The sequence below is a fragment of the Paroedura picta genome, chromosome 2 (genome assembly GCF_049243985.1).
Source record: "Paroedura picta isolate Pp20150507F chromosome 2, Ppicta_v3.0, whole genome shotgun sequence".
Taxonomy (NCBI): domain Eukaryota; kingdom Metazoa; phylum Chordata; class Lepidosauria; order Squamata; family Gekkonidae; genus Paroedura; species Paroedura picta.
Window position 1 is genome coordinate 148,628,996 of NC_135370.1, and position 26,651 is coordinate 148,655,646.

General features: G+C 43.9%; 1 protein-coding gene across 2 annotated transcripts in view; it reads right to left on the minus strand.

Moving 5' to 3' along the window:
- LTBP2 (latent transforming growth factor beta binding protein 2) overlaps positions 1 to 26,651 on the minus strand; it is a 160,674-nt gene that overhangs the window by 35,283 nt on the left and 98,740 nt on the right. For both annotated transcript variants that reach the window (XM_077323234.1, XM_077323233.1), the window contains 8 exons: positions 17,857 to 17,979; positions 14,883 to 15,047; positions 11,352 to 11,582; positions 8,995 to 9,014; positions 5,800 to 5,839; positions 3,609 to 3,707; positions 1,468 to 1,596; positions 1,052 to 1,180 (listed from right to left, as the gene is read on the minus strand). In XM_077323234.1, coding sequence (XP_077179349.1) covers positions 1,052 to 1,180; positions 1,468 to 1,596; positions 3,609 to 3,707; positions 5,800 to 5,839; positions 8,995 to 9,014; positions 11,352 to 11,582; positions 14,883 to 15,047; positions 17,857 to 17,979 — 936 coding nt within the window. The remainder of the gene's footprint in view (positions 1 to 1,051; positions 1,181 to 1,467; positions 1,597 to 3,608; positions 3,708 to 5,799; positions 5,840 to 8,994; positions 9,015 to 11,351; positions 11,583 to 14,882; positions 15,048 to 17,856; positions 17,980 to 26,651) is intronic.

Genomic DNA, 26,651 nt, shown 5'->3' on the forward strand with positions numbered 1-26,651 from the left:
AGGTTGTCGTCACCAGGGAGGATAGAGGGGAGCTGAAACTTCCTTTGAAAGTTTTTAAGCAGAGGCTAGATAGTCATCTGACTGAAGTGCTGATTCTGTGAACTTAGGCAGATTGTGAGTGGGTGGGCAGGAAAGGATGTGCCAGTGTTTGTTGCTTGTGGCCCTTCCTTGCATACCCAGGGAACTGCTGGTCACCACTGTGGGATGGTAGGTGAATTTTCTCCAAGCCAGGCTGGTTTCTGGAGATTTTTGGCAGGGGTGGGGGTCACTTGGGCATGAAATTGGGTTCACCGTGGGTAGGCAGGTAGTTGTGAGTTCCTGCATTGTGCAGGAGGTTGGACTAGATGACCCTGGAGGTCCCTTCCAACTCAATGATTCTATGATACAATGATTCTATAAAGCAAAGCTAGAAGGTTTTGCCGCTTTCATTAAGCTGGAAATGCACGAGGAGAAATCCTTTTAGCAATTCACTATTGGCCTTTATATAGAGCCTCTTGTGGCGCAGAGTGGTAAGGCAGCTGTCTGAAAGCTTTGCACATGAGGCTGGGAGTTCAATCCCAGCAGCCGGCTCAAGGTTGACTCAGCCTTCCATCCTTCCGAGGTCGGTAAAATGAGTACCCAGCTTGCTGGGGGGTAAACGGTAATGACTGGGGAAGGCACTGGCAAACCACCCCGTATTGAGTCTGCCATGAAAACGCTGGAGGGCGTCACCCCAAGGGTCAGACATGACTCGGTGCTTGCACAGGGGATACCTTTACCTTTACCTATTGGCCTTTATAGTCATTACACTGGAAGGTATCCATTTACATATCTGTGGGAGTGCATGCTACCCATGATCCTTCCAACATGCATGGACACCATTCTGTCGGAACAGGACACTGCATGAATTTTCTGCAGAAAATATGCACAGTGCCCTCTTCAGATGAAATAGTGATGGTGCATATTGAGGGCTTTGCAGCAGCATTTCTGGCGTAGCATAATCAATGAAAAGGACTTTGTCTTCCAAGAAATGGCACTGGAAGCAGTTGGGTGCCACCCACGTACCACTTACCCCGACATGTCTGTGTGTCCTGTGCGGTGAGAAGCGTGTATCCCGAGAAACAGAGACAGGAATAGGAGCCCTCGTTGTTGATGCAGTAGCCAGACCCAGCACATGGATGCCTCTCACATTCATCAACATCTGCATCAAGAGGAGAGAGTCAAGGTCAATGTGGAGAAGGCTCTGAATCTCACCCTCTGTACAGGCAATCCTAGGACAACAAGTGGGAACATGAATGTCATCCATGAAGGTTCCAGCTCAGGCAGGCTCTGATTGCACTGGGCCAGGCTATTTCCCAACTTTCGCAACCTGATTTTGTTAATGGGGGGCGGATGGGTCTTCTGTATTTTGGGTAGACTTTCTGGTTCCCTCTCCCTGCCCCTGTGCCCACACCCCTCCAAAAAACCCAAGCAAAAGCTACAGGATACCAATGCAGTAGGTATGACTGGGATGCTGGTGGAAGCCAGGGTAACAAAGACAGGTGTATCCTCCTCCTGGAAGGTTCACACAGGTGCCAGGCCCACAAATATTGGATGAAGAGGAACAGGCACTTATTTCTGAGAATGAAGAGATATAAAACTGTTAGGAGATAAGGTCCCATTTACCTTTTCTGCAGCTCATGGATTCCTGTGTAATTGATTAATATGATCGTATGAACCATCCCAGGGCCTTAGAGAGGCTAAGATCTTTGCCCGAGTCCAGCAGGGCTCTTTTTCAGTTCTCATTAACTTATGAAATTTGCTTCACAACATGTGATGATGACTTCTGACTTAAATATCCTTAAAGAGGTGGGTTGTCAGAACCAATCTAGAGGCAGCGTACCTTTGAAAACCAGTTGTAGTAGCTACGTGCAGTAGCTACGTCACTTGTAGTAGCTACGTGCAGTGTCTAAGAGACAGTGTTTAGAACCAGGAAGACAAACCGGTATTTTCAGTCCTCCAAATCTGCAATATGTGGATAATAAAACCAAGGCTGCTGTAATGATTACTGCACTTATATAGCAGTATATATGAAGCACTCTAGTACAGTGGTCCCCAACCTTTTTATCACCGGGGACCGGTTAACGCTTGACAATTTTACTGAGGCCGGGGGGGGGGGCGTCTTTTGCCAAGGGATGTCACCGCTGCCTGAGCCCCTGCTCCACTTGCTTTCCCGCCGGTGTCCAACTTCCTGCCGTCTGCTAGGGGGCGCTGCCAGCAGCAGCTGCGCAGTGCCATGCTGAGTGAGAGCCCCAGCAATGGTGGCTGCTGGAGAGCACCAAAGGTGAGCCAACAGCTGAGTGGCAGGGCAACCCCCAAGGCAGCAGCCGGGGAGGAGGACAAGGAGGAGCCACGGCCCGGTACCAACTGATCCCCGGACCAGTACCGGTCCCCGGACCGGAGGTTGGGGACCACTGCTCTAGTGGATACCCTAAGCTCAAAGGTAGAGCACCTACCTGCTTTGCAAGCAGAAGCCATCAGGTTCAATCTTTTGCTTCTCCAGGCAGGTAGGGAATGGGAAGGTCTTCCACCTGAAACCTGGAATAGTCTGCCTGACTGGGCAATACTGACAGACCAATGATCTGACTCAGTATAAAGTAGCATCATGGACTAATGGATATATTCAGGCCTAAACGACACCCAGTATATCCATGCTAAGTATTAACTGAAATTCTAAACTCTACAGCAGCGTTTCCAAACAGTGGGTCTTGACACAAAAGTGGGTTGCAAAGCCCATGGGAGTGATTTTCAGGCTTTTGCAGTTTTATTGATGTGGCATGCTCTGGATTTTTTTTTTTAAGTGGACTGCCGTAAGAAGTAGATTTAGATTTGTGTGTCACCATTCCCAAAAGGATGGGAACAGCGGCTCTGCTGGGATCTGCCCCCCGCCCAAATTCTTGCATTCTCTCAGATCAGAACAGAAAAGGCAGCATGGCACGACAACATATTTACAAAGAAACATTAATAAATAAACAACCACCACCATTACAGTATCATTTGAGGGTATTGTGAGAAAGCGGAATACATTTTAGAATGGGATGTATATTGTAGCTAATGGAAATTTTCTTTGAAATTAAAAAATGCTCTAAAAACAAGGAGACTGCTACAAGATTTGATTTTACTGAAAGGCAGTAACTTCTTGTGCAACACATAGCTGTTTTCCTTTCTATGATTCAGTTGGAAGAATTTCACATCCCGTCTCCTAGGAAGCAAGGTGTAGACCGTTTCCGCACTGGAGGTTCTGCGCAAGGCTGCAGGCTGGAGTTTGAGCTGGGGCAGGTGGCCTAACCTCTTCTTGCTCCCACACAAAGGAATATTTGGCCCAGTGCACCTCATCTGTCCGGATTTGTGCTCCCGCACAGGAATCGGGACAATGAAGTTCCCAGTGTGGAAACGGTCATAATCTGGAGTGCTGCATCTGCTCTCTGTTTGTGACATGCTTGTAAGAACTGATGTATGGGGAGACTTGTCAATGGATTCTCTTGCCTTTGGGTAAAGGCAAAGGCCTGCAAATGCTTTCCATCTCTGCCATCCAAGGAACAACAAAACAAAAGAAAAAAAAGAAAAAACCCAGAGGCTGGCTGACATACCTGGAAGCAGCGTTGCTTCTTCTACTGGAGCAGCATCCTCCTCTAAAACTCCTGGAAATGGCTGGGCAGGAGAATGAGGAGAAACCTCTCCTATATAGACTGTAAGGAATAAAAGTGATTGTTACTGCCTGGTAACATGGTGGTTACAATCCTGTGTGTTTATTCTCCCCTCCAGAGTAATTTATGTATTATACCCTGCCTTCCTCATCTAGGGGGACTCAAAATGGCTTTCCTCTCCTCCATTTTAGCTTCACAGCAACCCTGTGAAATAAGTTAGGCTGAGAGTTAGCAAGTTATTTCCCCTTTTTGGCTGGGCATTCTTCTTCTGCTGGGCTATCTCACCTGCCCTTGCCTCTGGGGCCAACGGGAGAACAGCTGGGGAGAGAAATGACATTGTGCTATGTTATGTCTGGATGAAAACTGACTTGTGATGTCAACTAACACTCTGGACATTTTCCAGACTGTTGGCTGATGTTCCTTCAGCCCACATTTGATGTCAACATGTAGCACAATGTCACAGCTGAACCTTGGCCCACCTCCAAAGCTCTCAGTGGTGCCAGACAGCCTGGCATTCCTTAGCCGAGAGAATGTGACTGGCCCACGATCAACCAAGCAAGCTTCCAAGGCAGTGTGAGGATTCAAGCTTGAGTCTCCCAGCTCCGAGCCTGACACTTCAACCCCTGTGTCATGCAGAGTACGCCTGTATAAGACTGATATCACAATACACCCCTCTCCTCTAACTTCACAATACAGAGTAAATATGTTTGTCACTAAACTATCTTGGAATTGTCTCATTAGTTTTTCAAATCTTTTTTGGTGAGCATGTTCGTTGTGATGGAGAATAGAAGCATGACACCCTAGCCAACTTCTGAAGCACAGTGAGTGTACAGAATGTTTATTGCACTATATGCCATAGGGTTGCGTGCAGTTTAGCTGCTTAGGCAATCACCGAAGCCTGAGTCGGCCAGTGCCACAGGGTTAGGGGGTGGTGCCAGCGGCAGCACACCAGCCAGCACCAGTGGCGCCCCTCTCCTCCACACTGTGGTGCTGGCCGCCTTGGGCTTCAGTGATTGCCGAAGTGGCCAAACTGCACTGGAGCATGCAACCCTACTATACACACAGAGATCAGCTAAAATTTCTGTTTGTAAATACATTACTGTGGAGAAGATGCTCAAATACTGTCTAACCTAATTCATAATTGTTGATAGCACACAATGAGAAAAACTCTCAGTGCAACATGTTTTATCAGTATATCAGAATGTGTTCAAGCAGGCAGTTCCTCCAATTTCCATTTGCAAAAGGGGGTCTGGAGGTTGTTGCTAACTCACCCTTCCCTTCTGTAGATCCTCACTTTGCTTCCCATACTGTTGCTGAAAATCTATATACTGAACTCTACTATGAGCAAATTTCTGAGGGGGGATCAGTGGGCTACAGGAGGCTGGGGAACTGGGAAAAATTCACTTTGAGACGTCTGCAGATGGTTGCACATAAGCTATTTTTATGCCCAGTACTGATATTTATAATTATTCTCAATTGACAATTCTAACAAAAATGCACGACTACCCAAAACAATATGAAAACAACATCACTCTTAAAGCTCCTAATAATTTGTGCATTAGAATTTTACAAGTTCACAAGTTTCTCTATGGATACTTTTTACAACATAACAAAAGTAAACACAGCAGTATAAAATCCTAGCAACTTGACCCATTGACAGCATTGTTAAACCTTGCCATGTGTACTGGAGTTGGCATTATGCATCTTTATTCCAAGGATCTTCATGCACAGTCATTTTTAGTCATCTCTATATTATTTTGTATAATAGGGTGACCACCTGTCTCCTGTTGTTCTTTGTTAAGCATTCTTACACAAAGCAAAACTAAAAGAAAGAATGGAAAGCTGACTTCTGCAGCTCAGTCAACAGAACATGGTCCTTTCTGCAAAGCATTTTCTGCAAAGCATTTCCCAGACCCCTGTTCCCTAGTGGATTCCATCACTGCCCTGATCTTCTGCCAGCAGGGCCTATGTTGTAAAAACAGAATGCATTCCTCTAGTAAGGGAGAGCTGATTTTGCATTCTCCCCAGCAGCAAGACCCGGCAACACCCTCCCCAGCAGGCATGGACTGGCAACACCCTCATCCATCTTTGTTTATTTACTGATCCCATCTCCAACAATTTACTCTGTGTTTACCTGGGTCACGGTCAGGTTCTTGGGTAACATCATCTGAATCCTGTGAAATACAGATACAATCACCGACTGTACACAGACCATGCAACGTTCACATAGTTAACTGGAAATGTTCCCAATGGTTAAAAAAAACTTCCTTGCCCTGTTAAGGATATTGTATTGCTACATGCATCCCACATCCCTGAGCCATGAGAAGTTCCAGGAACATTGCTACATTAATTGTTTCCTTTTCAATGACAGGGCACTGAAGGTTCATGGCATTTTTCATAATACTTGCAAGTGCACACACAGCACAGTTGGAAAAAAACAGGCCCTCCTGGAGGTCAGCAGATCTCCTATTCCACACAGGGCCAGTTTATCCATGTAGCACACAGAGCAAGTGCTATGGGCCCTATTCTTCCAAGGGCCCTGCAAGGTGCATTTCCCCCATGGATCTGTAGCCTCTCTCCGCCCCCTTTTTCCTTCTTTCACAACATTTGGAGTGTCACCCCTTTCCACTGTGGGGGCCACCTCTGTCCTCAGTCTGGCTGTTCCCGCTGCAATTGTACCCTGCTAGGCCTCCACAAATGTTTAAACTGGCACCCACAATTTTTAATGTTTTGGTTTTCCAGGACACAAAGAGCTAGTTTTATTTTGCAGCTGTTGTTACCAATGCATGGGAGCATTTCCCCCCGAGGATCCCTGATTTTCAGGGCTGTGGAAGCACACAGTCTTGGGACTGCTTTCCTCTCACCAGGGAATTGGTGAATAGCATTCTTTCCTGAGGTTGTACTCCTCAGAGTTCTGCAAAATTCAGCAGAATATCACCAGAGCACAAGGATCACAGAATCATAGAGTTGGAAGGGGCCATACAGGCCATCTAGTCCAACCCCCTGCTCAACGCAGGATCAGCCCTAAGCATCCTAAAGCATCCAAGAAAAGTGTGTATCCAACCTTTGCTTGAAGACTGCCAGTGAGGGGGAGCTCACCACCTCCTTAGGCAGCCTATTCCACTGCTGAACTACTCTGACTGTGAAAAATTCAAGACTGAACAAATCCTAACCAAAATGGCACTCAAGGAATGTGCTCATCCCTCGGATTGCACAGTTGCCCAAAACTACAGGAAAAGAAACAAGAGTCAGATAAGAAAATATCATTCCCCCCCACCCACCCATACATTCTCAGGGGAAGTGGTTTTTACAATTAAAAACGCAGCTGGATTTGTTTAATACTGATGGCCAGAAAATCATGGCTGTAGGCCTGCTCACACCCACTTCAAAACGATGACTGACTGATTAAAGACGTTTTCTGTTCATCAATGCTGGCGGCTGGTGGAGGGGCGGGGAGAAAAGTCCAACCAACTTATTTCATTGTTAGGGTTACTTTGAGAAAATATTTATTTTAAAATCTCGAGGAAATAAAACATACTAGACAAGACCCCCTTTGGCAAGAGCTGCTTTGAAGATATTAGGATAACCTCAATTTTTACTTTTCTTGCACTTGTAGAGATCCTTTGGGAAGTCTCTGGAATGTTTATTGTAAGCCATGTAAAAAGCCCTGTATCCATTAGTTATGGGATGACATAAGGTGCTTTAAAGATGCAATTAAAATCATTCACCCCTTACAACCTGAGGTTCCACCTTTCTGGTTAAAGAACAGTTGCAATTTTTCTAAATCTACCATTGACACAGTCTTTCAAGTCATGATAGAATTTATACTTCTGATGACGTTACCTTACCAGCAAGGTTATCACATAAAATCAGTCCTTTTTCCTTTGGGGAATTTATTATTTTATTTTATCATACTAATAAAACACGAAAGAGGTTCAAAGTGAGAACTGGAAACGTTGAAGAGATGTGTCCTCGGGCCTCATGGGTGTTATAATTGAGACTCTCACTTAACTCAAGTTTCATCCAGCAGTTCTTAAAGGATTCCATACACATATTTTGATTTTTGCATTAATTAACACCATTGCAGGGCAGGCCCAAACAGAGTTAACAGAGTCTTATAAAGGTGCAACTCTCCTTTGGACTATATAGGATTTCTTGAGTTCAGTTAATATGAAACTTACTGTAACAATTTTTTCTTCCATCAATGTATCTGAATTTCCATTTTTTCCTAAAACTTTAGGCATTACTAGTAAATTAATTTTCTCTATTTTGCTCCTATATCTTTTCTATACCATTCCATGCTTTAGGATTTGGTATACAAACAAATCCTAAGGCCTCTTGTGTATTATTATTATTATTAGAGTGGTAAGGCAGCCGTCTGAAAGCTTTGCCCATGAGGCTGGGAGTTCAGTCCTAGCAGCTGGCTCAAGATTCAGCCTTCCATCCTTCCGAGGTCGGTAAAATGAGTACCCAGCTTGCTGGGGGGTAAACGGTAATGACTGGGGAAGGGACTGGCAAACCACCCCATATTGAGTCTGCCATGAAAACGCTAGAGGGCGTCACCCCAAGGGTCAGACATGACTCGGTGCTTGCACAGGGGATACCTTTACCTTTATACAAACAACGCCACCTACTGCCAGTATTTTCTAACTTAAGTACACAGACATCACATGTGTAAAAAAAACCAGTTTGCATTTTCCAGATTAGCAGTACAACCCTAAACAGAGTTATATCTTTAAAAATCCACTGAAGGCTTACAATAGTGTAATTCTGTCTATAATTGTATCTGTAAACTGTTCATTCTATATACTTTGTTCAGGCTTTTTGGTGACATATATAACTGATAGATAATCTTACACCAACATTCCTTCAGATTTGAGTTTCAAAAATATAGAGCCATATTTGATGTGCTATTTCTTCATTAGTTTCACTAGAACCTTCTTCTATTAATAATTCATAAATTTTGGCCATGGGATCAGATTCTCATTTAACCCAAGTTCATGGAGATATATCTTTTCCAAATTTGCCTTTCCCCCAGAAGCCATTTGCACAACTTGAAAATATGGGTGAATTTATTTATTTATTTTATTAATTATTTGGATTTATCCCCACCACTCCTGAAGCCAGTCCAGCTCATGGCAGCTTACAATAAAATGAATAAAACAATACAATATGATAAAACAATACAATATAACCCCATAAACAAAATGACAATGATTCTCGATGGTGGGAAAACAAATCTAAAAACCCACCCCCTATCCCAATCAGTCCCCAACACCCACCATCGTTAATCATACCTCAGATGGGTAGCAGCAGATTCTTTACTCACCTGATCTTCAGGAGAGTCCCCTGTAAAATGACAGAAGACATATCTAATTTAGAAAACAATAATGCTTTGTATGCTTAGTGTATTTGTACACATATGCAGAATCACTAGTAATTTTGCCTCTAAATTGGAGCTCCACTCCTGTACTTGGAATTTACCCATCATGTAGAAATTCAGTCTCAAAGCCTCCACTAGATTTACCCAAATTTCTCGTGTTGGAATTGCAATCAGCAAGTAATTTGGTGAAGTCAACCATGAAGGGTTGTTGTAAAGCTGTTAAGTAGCTAAGCTGTACTTATGTGCTCACTAGTGACACCTGATGGTCACAGCTGGAATTGTAGTGGAAGAATCCTGAACATATAGTCTAAGACAGTGGTCCCCAACCTTTTTATCACCGGGGACCACTCAACGCCGGGGACCACTCACCGGGGACCACTCAACGCCTTTTACTGAGGCCCGGTGGGGGGGTAGTTTACTCCTCTATTCTCAACCACTGCCCTAGCGCTCTCTGATCGCTATGGTAATGTTTAAACATCCCTTCAAAATAAGATACAGACATGCCACAACAATGAAGTGTGTTGTAAAGGGCTGGGGGGGGTGAAGTAAAGGGCCGGGGGGGGGGAGAAGGCGTCCTTTGGGGCCCACCTCCAATTAGTCGAAGGACCACATGTGGTCCGCGGCCCACAGGTTGCGGATCACTAGTCTAAGAGATTTCTTTGTTTAAGCCAGGATACTACCCACTTCCTCTTTCTTCAGAAAGAGAAGCTCTTCGGCTAGCAGGGAGTTATCATGCTCCATTAAGCTCTCAGCTTTCTCCACCTGCTGATGGGTGGGCATGTAGTCCTGCTTGCAACACCAGCCATAGGAGCTTACAATGTGTTTTCTTCATAACTACTTTTAATCTTTGGTGCACTACTTCAGTAAGGAGACTGAAGCAGCTGGATATGATATGTATTATCTTTCTATTAAAGATTATTCCTTTTAAACCTCAAAGTGCTGTGAGTCTGGATCTTTTGTGCCTCATCCACAAAAGGTAACCTACAACTGCAAACACTCTGTTACTCTGCAATTCGATTTTCCTGAAGGGACCTAAGACCAAGTCAAGTTCAAAAGTCCCAGCGCCATGGCATGTGACAATAAAATCATCCCTCAAGAACTGAACATCCTTTGGGTTGACATCAGTCCCCCAGTATTTTCTCACACTTCCTCAAAGTAGTCATGGGGTTCTTGTTATGCCAATAAAGGGGTTACAAAGCTAAAATAAACAGACTGTTGTGTTCTGTAAATGTGACAAGCATTATTGTTAACACATTCAAAATGGCAGAACTTAAAAGAAGAGGACTTACAAAAGCATCAGGCAAAGCCTCAATATGGATATGATTGTGCCTACATTCTATGCATGCATGCATGGATAATCCCAGATGTGTAACACTGCCCTGCAACATTGGCTTGGATCTGGCCTAGAATTTCCATGAGTGCAGGGGGAGTGATAGCTGCTGATTTGCCCTTTCCATTGCAGCCCAAAATATCTTTCAAAATATTACTCCCAGGTCATAGGGACCCCTCAGCAATAGTTTGGGGGGAATCGAAGAAAACTGACCCCCCTCCTTGTGTCTGGGAACATTCTAGGCATGATCAAAGCCAATGTCTAGTTCAGTTCTAATTACAATCCTATGCAGCATTATTTCAGTCCGTGCCTATTAACTTGAATGGATTAAGTCATCTTTTCATATCTAGTAAAGACATTTCTTTTTTCTTTAGGGAACTAAACTTCCTTTCAGAAGGTTCCCCCCGCTGTGCTATTTTGTTAGTTTTCAGGTTTCATTTTCAACTGTTTTTATGATATTGTTATTTTAAGTTTAAAACTGCAAACTCCTTTGGAAACATATCGAAACGTATTTCAGAAACTCAATAGAAGTAAAACTAAAATAATTATAGATAGCAGTGCTCAGTGTTATCGGTATACTGAAGCGGGGGGGGGGGGATGATGAACCATACAAAGTAGTCTTCATGTGGTCTTCAGCTAAAAATCACAAAGTCTTGTGAGAATTCAGCAACTCTGCAAAGCACTTTGAATTAGAGAGCAGCCATGGTGTGGTTGGACTATCGGACAAGTATCTGGGAGTCCCAGGCTGGATTCCACACTCTGCCATGGAAGCTCAATGAGTGACATTGGGCCAAACCCTCCTTCCCAGTAACTATACTTATCTCACAGAGCTTCAGTCATGAGGATAACATGGAAGAGGCAAGAAAGATGGTGTAAGCTGCTTTGGGTCCCCAGTGGGGAGGAAAAGCACAGTATAAATATATAAATAAATAAATGATTCAATCAAGATTGATCTCTGCAAATGTTACTTTACCCTTTCCAGCTGAGAGGTCAGTCTGGGATACTGAGTCAGTGACAGCACCGTTCAAGACCTCCTGCAGTTTCTGCTTTCTTATTATCCAGTCAGGCACCCTCTCGTTTTTCCCCCTCTGCTCCTCTGAACTGAGTGGAAGTTCATCTGCTTCTGCCTTTCTCATGGACATTCGTATGTCAGAGCTGGAATAGGTGTAGCCATGCCCAGCAGGGCAAATCTCCTTAAAGGCATCTGCAATTAAGTTAGATGGTGAGATAGGAATTTGAAGGTACAAAAAGGAGATGAAACCACAAATGGAAGGAAATAGCTGAAGGTACACACATATCTCTGCAAATCTCTTTCAGTAGGGGAAGCGTTCTTTTTTTCACCCACTGGGTAAGAAATGTTGGGACACATTTCTCCTTTAGTGTATTAATCATCTGCCACAATTGAAATATAGTTCTCTAATACAGGTAGAACATGTATAGACTATGCCCACTTGGAGTCATAACAGAAGATGGGAAGTTTCAAGCAACAAAACAAAACATGTTTGCAAAGCTTGTTGTGTTGTTAGTAGATCTAATCAAATGTTAGCAAGCACTGGAAACTGTGCCTAGAGCTGACAAGTAAATAAAACCACAGGGAAACTCCTACTCTGTCTATAGCCATTCATTCCTCTCTCAAAGAGAAGCAGCTACATAACAGAGGCCCACTATGCACATACATCTTACTGCAGATTTTCCGAACAGTAAGCCTTTAAGCTTGATTTTGGAATCTGTACTTGCCTTAACACACCATTCTCTTTCCTCATGTATTTATTTTGCAGCTACAATTTAAAAATGTACTTGTCTAAATTGGAGTGGGAATGGCATTTGTGACAAATACAGGCTGGTGTCCAAAGGTTGTTTATTATTAGTAGTATTTTCACAATTGTCCTATTGCAGCTGCAAAGTAGCAACCAGCAAGCGCCTTTCATTTAAATCAGGTTTTGTGTATGCCTTTTAGTGTTAGATCATTGAATGAAAAAGAACAGGATGGAATGTAGGTATGGGAGGGGGGATTCAATGTTGAAATAGACCCAACTTTACTTTTGAAATTGACAAGTAACTGTGAAGCCCTGTTTTCCATACTGCCAGGTACTAGGAGATACTCTGCTGTGTTATTGGCTACTGTGAAAAATGGGAACGAATCAATGGTTGCATGATATGGGAAAACACTCTGAGCATACAGAGTGCTCACCCACTGTGAGCATCAGTGTATCACCCACTGAAAATGGCAATGCGAGCTGTGATCATTGGTAACATGTATGTGTGCATGTGCATGTGTATATCTGTGCAAAGTTGGCTGCAACTCCACCACACTTTGCACAGGACTGCAATTTGTATGTCGGAGGAGTCCTCTGGCAGATGCTCTGGAGAGCTGTGTTATTTTCACAGATGCCCTAGCACAGCTGCATAGTAATGCTAACTTCCTGCCCTTCCTTGCACGTTTGCATGGTTTTCTCTTTGTGGTTCTCTAATTTATCCTGCACACTGGTTGTGATCTTGACAGTTTTTTAAAGTTTCTCCTGTGCAGATTGTACTCTTTCCTCCCAATAGGTTGATCCCAAGTGATTCTTAAGTTCAGTGGTTTGCAGAACGTCCATTTTAATATTACACTTCTGGAGATTGCCAAAATGGAGATTCCCAAACTTTGTTCACTAACTTATTAAAGGGGGAATATTTAGGCATCCCATCCCAAGGAATCTTTCTCTCTAAATCTCATGTCAATTACATTCCGCAGTGACAATCCCCTCCTTTATTTGGTTTGCATGCAGTGCTGAAATACTTTTTTATTTTTTTATTATTTTCACTGGGGATGCTGCTTGTGTCTACTCCAATCCCCCTTCCAAGCCAATACTAGCAGGGAACTTAAGCCTCATGAAGCTCCTTTTAAATTTTCCTTCACCATTTAATTTTTTTTAATTCAGTGATCTAAGACTAGTAATAGTCTCATATTGCTGGAGTCATTCTGTGTGTAAAAAAAATCAAAATTTAAAACGAGGGAAAAATTGATCAGTGGACGTACACCAATGGAGGAGAGAGGATGTTGTTGTTATAATGTTATCGTTATTATCACCTATTGTTACCATATGCTATCTGTATCTTTTTGTCTGTTCCCAGTAAACTGCCCTGAGCCTTCGGGGAAGGCGGTATATAAATAAATAAACAAACAAACAAACAAATAAATAAAGTGCAAAACAGGCAGAATGATCTTGATGTACGTGGAGGAGTGACCTTAGAGGAGTGGCAAACAAGTGGAGGGAGGGAAATCTGAGGGAATCTGCATGCTTTTGAATCACCTTCAGCTTGGAAACAAAACAAGAGAAAAATTGTCACAAAAACACTCTAAGGAAACCCGAGGAAACAGCAAGCAGAAAGCAAACTGAGTGCTAAAGGGAGGAAAATCAATGCAGAATGACAAAGAAAACCCAACAGACATGCACAGTGAAAGTGAGGGAAACGTCATAGAAGGCCAAAGGCATATCCTGCTTCCCATTCAGGTTGCCAAAGAATCAAGAGCCATTCTGCTACATGCCCAAACAACCTTTTTATGCTTTGGGACTGTAGCCATTGCTCACATCTGACAGGGGCCTTTCATTGTCCCACATTTAAATATGCATATTTCCCTTAGAGTTTCATTTACACTCCCTTAGACTAAGAAATTGTAAACTGATTCACGTGGCCCTCGCTGGCTCCAACAGTAGAAAGAATGGAGCATTTGTATTAACAGATTAGAAGAAAGGAAACAGACATTTTCCTCTTGGACAGCACTTGTATCAGGATGCTTTCTATATGGTGCAAACTCATGTTTCACTTTATTAATTTCAGAGCTTCTAGGCCTAAAGTCCTCTAGACCCTAAAAGTCTCCCCCATCCAAGATTCAGATGTTAGCTCTGAGAAAAAGGACAGGCATAGTTTGTCTCAATTCTAGTAGCAACCATGGTAGTGCTATTTATTTGCCACCTTTTGGAACTGCACATACAAATCCAAAACAGGGTAAATTATCCTCCTCTGAGGGCTGTTTAAGCTCAGGAATATGATAGGGAGGGGAAGGCAGGAGCCCACCCTTTCACTGCCCTGTAGTCTTGAGCTGAATCTGGTCCTTGCAGAATGTCCAAATGATGAAGCAGAGTTGGGTCTGGGACACACAGATCTGATTCATTTTAAAAGTCTCCTGTAGTTTGGCCCTAGATGCGCCCAATATTACCCAAGTCTGAAAAGCAGCATGGCAAAAGAGGCTACGCTGCTGCTCCAACCTGAATTTGACACAGCATGTGTAGGAATTTAGGAGATCCCAAATGCACATCAGATTATTACACCGGGGCAAGAGGAAACTAGACCCAAGATGTATAATTCATAATATGGGGATTAATACGTTTGTTGAACCATGGGACTGGCAGATGAGTTCACATTGGTGTCCGCCTAGGAAAATAAAACAATTAAAGGAATCACAGCATTAATTAGTCATAATGGGAAAAACTGGGTCCCGAGGAGCAAACCGAATACTTGCCAGAGCCAGGCAATGGGCACTTCTCACAATCTCTCCCCCATGCTTTGCCCACACGGCTGCAGCAGCAAATTTGTTTAGTGATTCGCTGATTAAGTGGAAGGTCACAGCTGCCTGCTAATGCTGAACGAAAGCACATCCCCTGCTCTGTGGAAACTGCTTTATCCGCTGTAACAAAAATGGAGAATTCATCATTTGGGCACATGGGTCTGTCTTGAAAAGATAAAAACAAAACTGTTTTCTTGCTGATCTTGAAATACTTATTTATTTTGTATTTATATCTCACTTTACAGCCAAAAATTAACTCCCGCAGCATCTCACAAGGGGGAAAAAAATCTAATTAAAATTGCAGATGAGGTTCAATCATAGTTTAATGTCCTTGGTGAATCAGCAAAAAGATAGGTATTCTTTACACTGCAAGATAATATTTGCATTGTAAAATATTTCATTAAGTGAATAGTTGATGAAAATGTAACAAAGTGTTGTTTTAGATACTAATCTAGGGAGTTCCTGATCAGCGATTGTTTATCAACTAGCTCCTTTGTCAATCACAAAACAATTTTTAAAAAGCCAAAAACTTCTCCAATCAAACACCTGGTGCTCACTCAGACAATCAGTCATAATAACCAACAATAAAAGAGCCGCATTTAATCCCAGCCCTGGCGTGAGGCCTGCACCTCAGGGAGCTTCACACTTCCCCATTTTTCCAGCAACAGCTGCTTTAAGGTGGGAACCAACTGCCAACCACAAGCCCACCTGGCAAAGACCTGGCCTGCTTCCCTGAAACATGGGGCAGGGGCCGCATTGGGGATTGGTGCTGAGAAGAGCCTCAGGAGGTGTGTCAAGGGGCTAGCCCACATGTAGCTCTCAAGCACTGAATATCACTGAACTACTTAATTTATGTCTTAAATGCAGGTCATTAAAGACTCCAGATTTGAATGAACTAAAACGTATTATTACCTCCACTTGAGAATAGGTGGCAAAATCTGCAGAGATTTCCAGGGAGATGGACTCTGCTGCCTTTCATTACAGTTTATTTGTACTCTGTCTTTGGTCTAACTAACATTGTTTTGCTTGGTTTTTCAGCCTAACATTGCACAGGAAATTACAATGAAGGGGAAACTGATCAGAACAAAGGCAAAGCTGGAAGATCTATTTTCAAACCATGATGGAAAGCAAACTTAAAAATTAGGGTGTCTCTTGACCAAAAACAAAACCCTAGGGCTGCCAATCTGGAGAAAACAATTAGAAGGGGAACAGCAGGTATCATCAAAGAGGAAAACACTACGGCAGGCTATAGAACAGGCTATAGTACATCCTAGAGATTTCCTGGGGCCATTATGCATGTATAGGTTTTCACTGAAGTCAGCACGTTGCCCCTTTAAAATTGTCATTTAAAAAAGCGGTTGTGTTTATGCCTGTGCTCTGATACTGCATTGTTTTTTCCTGCATACGATTATACACTTGCAAGACATATGATGGCAAATCGTTAAGTGGGGGGGCACTTCCTCCATTGTGCTAGACACTCATTTTAAGGTGACCAGATTTTAACATTGGTAAAGCGGGACACCATTGACCGGGGGGGGGGGGTTTGATTAAAAATTCGGTCTATATGGAGCAACAAAAATTTACATAGAATGCATAGAACGCAAAAATAGTATTGTCATATATATTTTTTAATTTCAACATAAGTACAATTTGCAAGGTGCTCTCAGATGTCCCTCCAAAATTGGGACAATCTGGTCACCTTATCATTGGTAGGCCATGGTCAGCTGCAATGTCACCTGACTGCTCCTCTGGCACATGCTGCTAGAAGGGCCTCATAGGAACTGCAGTTCATGGACATAGACCTCAACAAGAAATTTCCATGTGGGCACACAGCCTTTTGAATGCCAACACTAAAACCTTTCCCCCTCAGAGGTATGCTGTTCCTCATAGCGAGTGATTTGAAATGCTTGCAAATGCCTCTGGGGGAATTAATAAATTAATATCTGCTGGTGTAATGTTGTAATAGCAGAGGTGGGAGGGTCTGCGCCAAAACAAGGAGCACCTCAAGCTCCAATTGGTGGATGAGGGACTAGAGGTTGTTTTTCCCCCCATTGATGTACAGTGGCACAGGGGAGAAGACCAAAAACATGCTATAGCATGCAAAAAACAGGCATCTTCAGCATCATTGTACAATAAAAGTCATAGTAAAGCTAGTTTCAAATACTGTACTGAAATGACGTAGTTGCCGCTATGAATGGGGACAACAACACAATCAAAAATACTATGGTAAATTTTCCATGCCAAAAACGGTGCCATATGCAGAATTTTTTAAAGTCTTTTTAAAAGACCTTTTGTGATGTTACCTGCCGTGCATAATAGCCCCTGGAATTTCACCTAATCTCTATGTGACAGAGGGCAATTCCCTTGGATAAAATGGCTGCATTAGAGAGTTGTCTCTATGGCACTATACAAAACTGCATTTCCCCCCCCCCCCTCACCAGTCTCCACCCCTGTATTGAACAATTTCCCAGCCTGGAGTTGGCAATCCTGGACAACCTCTTTCTTGCTTTCCATTCCAAGGATTATATCCATGTTACTTCTGATGAGTGTATAAACATTCATTGCCTCTAGCTACACCTATACATTTCTCCCTATGACCTAACACTACAATTAGTATAGAAATACCAGGGCTTCGATTCAGTGATGTGTAACCAGAAACATTAACGGACTTAGTGCAGTTCCACTTTTACAAGATCTTGTGCAATGTAATGCTTTCCTCCCTGTGCAGGATAGTGCCCAGAACCTGGTTGCACAAACATTTGCACAAGTGTAACCACAGTAAGTCTGAGTTACTCCAAGTAGCCATCATGGCCTAATTCGTGTGTGTACGTTTGTGCAAGTGAAGATTTTGCACTGGATCCAATACTAGATGTCTACAAAAGAAACACAAGGTAAGGGAAATTATCATTGGTGATCATTTAGCACTTACAAATACAGTGACTGCGGGATGGATCCAACATAGTGCCAGATCTGCAAGTACAGAGGAAGCTTCCCCGGGTGTTCACGCATTCTGCATCTTTACAAATGCCAAGGATCAGACATTCATTGATATCTTCAAAAGGAACAGAGAAAACGATTAGCCACTCTAATCTGAATCTACCCAATAATTGACACTTTGAGAATTAATTATAATACCAAGGAGATTGTCTTAATGTGACAGAACAATGAAGGACCTACAGCAAAAGAGGATCACCAGACAACTGAAGGAGGCTAAGGGTTATGAACTGAGGAGGTCACCCAAAAGAAAACAAACAGAACAAGACTGACATAGATTCAAATGAGTAGCCGTGTTGGTCTGAAGTAGCACAATAAAATCAGAGTCCAGTGGCACCTTTAAGACCAACAAAGATTTATTCAAGGCGTGAGCTTTCGAGTGCAAGCCCTCTTCCTCAGACTATGATCTTCTTACATGACCTTATTCCCTGTCATGTAAGAAGAGTATAGTCTGACGAAGAGTGCTTACACTCGAAAGCTCACGCCTTGAATAAATCTTTGTTAGCCTTAAAGACTGACATAGTACGTGACTGATTTTCTCAGTTTTCTGCTAATACTGCCTTGCCAAAATGCCTGAGATTCATTGCTCTGAGATATTTAGTTCTAAGGGAATAGAATTTGAGGGAGCTTTTCCAGAGCATAATTTTCTTTACAGGGAATACCTGCAAATGTATGCAGTGATGGTGAAAAATGTTATCAAGTCGCAGCTGAATTGAATTGCCAAAGGCTTTCTTGGCTAGAATCAACTGGGTCTTGTAGGTTTTCTAAACTGTGAGGCCTTGTAGTTTTATCCCCTGATATTTCACCAGTAACTGTGGTGGGCATCTTCAGTAGTAGGTCACAGCAAGATGGGAATCCCTCCAAGTCAAATCTTCCCTCACTTTGGCACACAGAGACTCCCATTTTGTCATGTCCTACCTCTGAAGATGCCAGCCACAATTACTGGCAAAACAAAAACTACCAGGCCACAGCCACACAGCCATGGCAGGGGGACTATAGTAATATTTTAGTTGAATGTTAAAAAATGTTATCATACAAGATTATTGTACAAGATTATTCCTCTTGCTGTAGGCCACCCCGAGACCTATTCAGAGAGGGGCAGCCTAGAAATCCAAGGAATGAATGAACAAACAAACAAACAAACAAACAAACAAACAAACAAACAAACAAACAAACAAACAATGCAGCCAAATTATTTATTTAATATTATTTATTTTACAAATATTTATTTTACAAAACGTATATTCTATCCTTCTGCTCTCACAAGGATGACCCCCACCCTGAATCCCCCATAGGTTTATCTGCCACCTGTCTGTAGCTTACCTGGCAACTTCTCCCTGCAAAAACTGTAAGGCTCCATTCACTGGTGCTGGCCACTGGATCGGGCCCAGTTTCATAGTCAGAATTCTGCAAGGACTTGTACGAGACACCTCAGTTTCCCTGGCAGCCCTCATCTCTTCACCTCCATGCAACCCATCTTTTATCTGTCCCCCACCTTCAGCTATATTATTTATTTCATTTATACGTCACCTTTCCCCACAATGGGGACCCAAAGCAGCTTGCAACATTCTCATCTTCTCCATTTTATCTACCTGCGAGGTAGGCTAGTCTGAGAATGTGTAACTGGGCCAAGAACAGGGTGCGTGTTTCCATGTCAGAATGGGGATTTGAACCTGAGTCTCCCAGATCCTAGTCTAAAACTAATCGTAATTCTCTTAGAGTTGTTCTCACAGAGCAGTTCTCTCACAACTCTCTCAACCCCACGTACCTCACAGGGTGTCTGCTGTGGGGTAGAGGAAGGTAGAGGTGTTTGTAAGCCGCTCTGGGACTCCTTTGAGTAGTAAAAAGCAGGGCTTAAAAAAAGAGAGCTTTTCTTCTAAACCCTCCCTTTCACTTCCTCTCCCTTACAAAGGGAAGGGAGCGAAAGGGACTGCTGGAATGGGTGGGTGCGCCTGCTCTGCTGTAAGGCTGGAATGATTGCAATAGCCCCTTTCATTTCTTTCCCTTTGAGGAAGGGAGTGAAATGGAGGGTTTAAATGGCTGCCATTTAAACTTAAAAGCTGGCTAAGTTTAAATGGGAGCAGCCATTTCAGGGCTCCCCTTTGCTTCCCCCCCCCCTTCCAAAGGGAGGGAAATTAGAAGAAGAAGAAGAGTCCAATAGGGACTATTGGAAAAACTTGCAGCCATTTCATCCTTACAGCAAGGCAGACGTGCTCTTCCCAGAGTTATTTTGCCAGTAGAGTTTGAAAGCCATCTGGATCACAGATGTCAAAGGATCTTTACAATATTTCCATGGGGGGTTTAAATTGACTTTGAGCATCTTTCTGCTAGTGTTTCATAATGCACAAACAAGTAAGGGAAGAGAGAGGCATTTCTAGTCCAGACAAACCTCACATATCACAACGTAATTCTTTTACATGAACAGCTGGGGGTGCTGCCTGCACAACAGCCATCGTTATGAACCAGGTTGGTGAATCATAGTAGGGCATTTGAGTAAGCCTTTAATTATGGGAATGGTATGCATGATCATTTTGAATTGCACATTGCAGGAGGGGAAGTCCCCAGGTTGCAAGGGAGCTGTCAAAAGAGACAGAAGATGTTAAATGGCTCTGCACTAATTTGCCACATGACCTACAACAACTCACTTCCACTAGCTATTCAATCAGTACAATGGAGACAATGATCGGTGTGGCCTCTGGCCTCCGAAGATTGGAAAGGGTCAGATGGGGTGTGTTAATCATTGTGAAGCTCTCAGATGTTGCAGAGGCCTCTGAAGAACTATTATCAATAGCATTCCAGAAAGGAAAAGGTAACAGCTCCCTCTGGCCCCATGACCAAGTAACTTGACCTGTCCAGATGCATTGTTCAGGATACCTCCAACATGCAAACGGGAAGAACAGCCCTTCAGTTCTGCAGGAGGTTTCCAAAAGATTCAAACTGAGCCTGGAGGTCCCCTCCAACTCTATGATTCTATGATCTGGGAGAAAAAGAGAGAGCTGTCTCCATGATGGCCCAAGGAAACAAGAACTGTCAGGTGACTGGTGTTATTGGACCACTCTGTAGTGATGAGTCTTATTATAGGGCAGTATTTTGAACTGTTAAGCATATAGTTTGTCCTTCAGATGGCAGCAGCTCAGTGGCAGAGCATCTCTCTTGCATGCAGAAGGTCCCAGGTTCTATCTCTGGCATTACCAGTCAAAAGGATCAGGCAGCAGGTAACATGGAAGACCTTGAGCTGACACCCTGAGGAGCTGCTATGAATCCGAGGAGACATTACTGATGGCTTCAAGTGTTGCTGCTTAAAACATTTAAAACAACAATTTAATGTGTTTGTGAATTATGTCTTTTCTGAGTTAGAAATAGCGGCCGCGGCTGTACCGCGGCCGCTGTTGTCGCAGCGGGGGCGCCCAGGTGGCGCGCCCCAGTGACGTTGGCGGCCCCCGGCATGTGCCGGGGACGGGGGGGCGGAGCGCCGGCCTTTATAAGGCTGGGCGCATGCGTGGGCCCCATTCCCGTGCCGCACTGTTCGGGACAGTCACCCTCCCTTCCCTCCCTGTGTTCTATTTGTCGCAGCTGGCGAGATGCTCAGTAGGGAGCCTGTTTGGTGGGGAGACCCGTTTGCGTACAGGAATCCCCGAGGTAGGGGGTCCCCGTAAGGGACCGGCCGGGAACCGGGCGTGGCCTACCCGGCTGGGAGGCCAGGGGCCCGGGGCCAGGCGGCTGGGGGGGATCACAATGGAGGCGGACGCCCGTTGGATCCTGGCTAGTCGCTTCCCGTTATGCCCGTGGTGAAAAGCGTCCCATCCTCCCGGCTGGGAGTGAGGCGAGGAGCTGGAGCGCCACGGTAATGTTGTGCAGCCGGACGGCTGACCGGGGTACAGGCATCCCTACAGGCATCAGGCCAACCCTCCGTTTGACGGTGTTAATGTTAATAAACGGCTGCGGCCATGTTATGCCAAGAAACTGGGGTAGCATCGTTACTGGAATAGTCGCCAACTGCTAGTCAACATGCAGAGAGATCCATGTCAGAATGGGGATTTGAACCTGGGCACTATATTGTATTTGCATCACGACACATCTTTGCTCTACGTATCATGGACCGTTTACGCACTGGGAACTTCACTGCCCCAGCTCCTGTGCATGAGCACAAATCGGGGGCAGATAAGGCACACCGGGACAAATGCTCCCCCATGTGGGTGCAGGAAGGGGTGTTGTCTGCCCTTGACAAAAAGATACTCTGCACAGGAGCATACATGGCATTCAGAAACTAATTCTTGTTTCAAATTAAGTCTGTAAGCACGGGAAAAACTACATCATCCAAGAACAGCACCCAATAACTCTAGAGGAGGCCTCGTGTCATCGTCCCGGCCCCCCCCCCCAATCCAGTCTTTTAAAGAAGGAAAACAAGCTAAGTGAACTATTGGCTCTTTTTCAGCATGACAAGAGCACAAGAAGATCCTGAAAAATTAGCATTAACTATCCCATGTATTCCATGCCCGCCCTGCCCCCTCCCCCATGGAAGCTTCCAGGCATCCTGTGTGGTCTCATTCCAGGTCTCTTCCAGCCAAATGGTTCTTAGTACTAAGCAAGGCCTTCAGATTCAAATTCTGGGCATGCTCTGGTTTTCCAGGTACGCACTACAGAATTGCCAAAAGAAGATATGAATGCAAACACAACAAACAGCTGCTACAAATGCTATACTCTACATGATTGGTAGGGAGGAGGAGGCTCAGGAAACATTATGGCTGTAGCAGTTAGAGAAAAAGACTGTGATCTCAATCTTCTTAGAAATGTATTTGAAAGGCCTATAATCTCTGACATGTAAACTGCATTTACTTCTGTATCAGTTCAAGCACTCAGAAAGTGGCTTACAGCCTTCAAAGAGCTCAGCCTACACAAGTAATCTCATTAGCTTGGGGTAGTGATTAACAATGGCGGTCTTTAATCCCCGAAAAAGCCTTTATTTATTTATCTTCTTTTTCTTTTTCTTTTTTTGCACACCTCTTCCCTTCTCCACATGCAGCCAGCTGGGTGACCTTGGTCCACTCACAGTTCTTTCAGAGCTCCCTCAGCCTCACCTGCATCACAAGGTGTCTGTTGTGGGGAGAGGAAGGGTAAGCGATTGTAATCTGCTTTGAGGCTCCCTCAGGTAGTAAAAAGCAGGATACCAAAAAAAAATTCTTCCCTTCTTCATGCTGGTGGTGATCCTGGCTAGTGAGGCTTAAACCCAGCAGCAGAATTGTTATCATGTCCCATTCTCTGGGCTATGGAATTTCAATATCAATTGCTCTATTCTTCTTATTATGGAAAACTGTCTCTGAGTAGTTTTTGAAGAAGCCCAGTGTAGGAGTGTGAGTCAGTTAGCAGGGAGGACCAAGCATCCTCGGGGCCACCAAATGGGTTGTGGTACCACGAGCTGAGGGCCCTGTCGGAGCTCTCTGAGTTCTGCAGGGCCTGTAAGATGGAGCTCTTCCAACAGGCCAGGCAAATGCCGGGCTAATGAGATCCAGTCGTTCCCAATCCTTATGAAATCCACACTCTCCCCTGGGGCCCCTGGATTTACAGCTTCTTAGTTTCAACTGGGAATGGATGAGCTGAGGAATGGGGGCCTGATAAGGGCAGTATTGTCGCCATCTTGCTGATTTAGTTTTACCTTTTGGATTTTTAATGGTGTACTTGTTGGCAAGAGGGCATAGCTTGCTGTCTTATGGGTTTTAATGATTCTATTATTATGCTGTAAACTGCCACGAGCCAGCTGGTAGGGAGTGGTGGTATAGAAATCCAGTAAACAAACAAACAAACTCAACTATCTGTCCTGCCTTCAGCTACAATGCCTCTGTCACTTTAAGAAAATCAGGAGACCACACAGGCTTTAATTCTGTGGTATATCTCTGCCTCTTGTGGTGCAGAGTGGTAAGGCAGCATACATGCAGTCTGAAAGCTCTGCCCATGAGGCTGGGAGTTCAATCCCAGCAGCCAGCTCAAGGTTGACTCAGCCTTCCATCCTTCCGAGGTCGGTAAAATGAGTACCCAGCTTGCTTGGGGGTAATGACTGAGGAAGGCACTGGCAAACCACCCCGTATTGAGTCTGCCATGAAAACGCTGGAGGGCGTCACCCCAAGGGTCAGACATGACTCGGTGCTTGCACAGGGGATAGCTTTACCTTTACTTTATATCTCTGCTTATGGAAGGCATTTCCATCAGCAGAAAAGGACTTCCTTAATGTCCCCTTAAATGATTCCCAGTGGAAAATGATTCCTATGGAAAAGTGGACCCTCAAGAACAACATGAGGGGAGAACTGGAGGTCTGCAGCAAGAGAGAGGATTTGGTGAAAATTATATACCTTCCACCAAGGTATATATATCATTGGCTTCAGCACAGTAGCTATTCAAACAAACAAGAAGTCTAAAGAAGAGAGAGCCAATCCATTTTTGTGTCTGCTGCACCACTCCCATGTGCCTAACTTGTAACACAAATGTGGGAACAGGAGAAACATTTGTGGAGGGGGACAGGATTCATCTGCTTATCAATGATATAAACACCAAACTATTTATAAATGATTCCCCTGGCCCCAAGCTGAGATCCATGACTGGAAATAAACTCAGAAGGAAGGGACATGGTCAGGAGGCAATTGCAGGAGAGATTCACTGAACAGGGCAAGATAAAACACTGAACAGGGCAAGATAAAAAGCAATACCTTCCCAATTCTTCCCACTTTAATTTTACCTCAGCAAACATGGGTTTGGAGGCATGCGTTTGCTGACGTAACAGGTTGTTTGGCCATACATGTTAGTGGGAAGACAGGGCTGACTAGCACCACTCTCTTTGACCTCACCCAGGAATTGCCCCCAACCAGCTCCTTCAAGTCCTTTTACTTGTGCCTCAACTAAATTCAGAAGGCCTACAGAATTTCCTCAGAAAAAGACTATAGCCTTGCTAATTATCTCCCAGAAGGTACTGAGCAGAGTTTCTACAGCAGAGCTCATCAAACACAATATGGTTAGTCATGGCTGTTAGAGAAAGGCAAAGGGGGATGTGTGAAATGGAAGTGACAGGCAATCATAGTTTACAAATGGGCTGGGAGCCACAAAGGTTTAGACCCACAGTATTGTGGTGACTTACTAATCAGTTCAATATGCCACAAATTCCAATATAAGGAAACATTTCAAGAAACCATCCATCATGGGGCATGCACAACTCCAGAACAAGACTCCTCATTATACCCTCCAAATAACATCTTGCTACTTGGGAGGGGGTGGGGGAGATAATGGAGAAAGAACCACGAGATTCTGCTGAGAAGAAACAATGAGCTCTGTGATTTGAACACCATCAGGCATTTGTATCAAGCAGAAGAATGATTCCTGAAGAGGTCCAACAACTGTTTATCTTCTATGGATATTAGCAAAAATCAAATGGACATTGACAGAATTTTCATGAACCAGAGCCAAGGAATTTTGAAGGAAAGGGGATGTCTGTGATGCATTCTCAAACTAATGTTTATCTAGTGGATGTGCTGCCATTGAAGTCCTCACGTATCACACTTCATCCCTGGAAATACATACTGGAGTTGATAGTACTTGAGGGGTATTTCTTAGGTGCACAAGTGGACCCCCCCCCCCAAAGAGCATGAGAAAATATGTGGGTTTAGTCATTCAGTGCATGTGATGCTGTACAGCCAGTTAAAGTGGCTGAAACCAGAAGAAGAAGGAGGAGGAGGAGGAGGAGGAGGAGGAGGAGGTCCTGGCCCCAACCTGGTGGAATGAGCTCCTGGAAGAGCTGAGGGCCCAGCTGGAGTTATCACAGGTCCTGCAAGATGGGGTAGAATCCCGGTGTTTCCATCAGAGGATCCCCCCACCCTTTGATGCTTATTAGATCTGGCTCCTCACTCCCAGCAGAAGAAAACTTGACCATCTGGTTGAAGAGGGTTGGGGGATGGAGGGAGGGAATGGAAATGCTGAGCAAGAGATCGACATCCATCTTTCTATCTTTTTATTGCTGTAAGGGGTGTTTTAATGGGATTTTATTGTTTTAAATTGTGTGAAATGCCAGAGAGACCACTGGAAGAGCAGAGGTATAAAAATAAACAAACAAATAGACTTCCATATGGGTCATCAGAGGGGCAAATGTCTGTAACACAAGCATTATCTGATATTAAATTGACTAGCAGGCTATGGGAGGGTGCCTTGGTGGTAACTCTATGAAAATCCCTCCCTAGAAAGAGTTCGTAAGCCCACTTGGTTTGGCTTTTTAGGAGGCTGGTTAAAAACTGTTCCTGCCAATGTTTGAGGAGCTGTGAATTTTATCCTAGTTTACGTAATAATCGCTACCACAGTTTTTCTTTTTGTTGTTTATCTTTAGCTAATTTTCTTATATTCAATGGGATTTTATTATTACCTGCCCTGAGGCTTCTGAAAGCATGCAGCAGAACAAAACAGAGGAAGGGAGAAATAAAAACAGTCTTTCACACCTGTTCACATTGAGGCCTTCCTCTCAATGCCATCCTACATATACAGAAAATAAAACCGCTAAGCCTAAATTTGCTCTAAGACACAAAAATTAATAAGCCTTGTTCAAAACACCTACCTGAAAAACTAGAACACACCCTGCAATTAAATTATTAATTACAACCTCACCAGAGGCAAAGAGGTATGTCATTATACATTTTTCCACAGGCTGGAGAAATCTGTATCTCATATAGGGCTGGGTTAATTTTAGCACTGGAGTGGGTA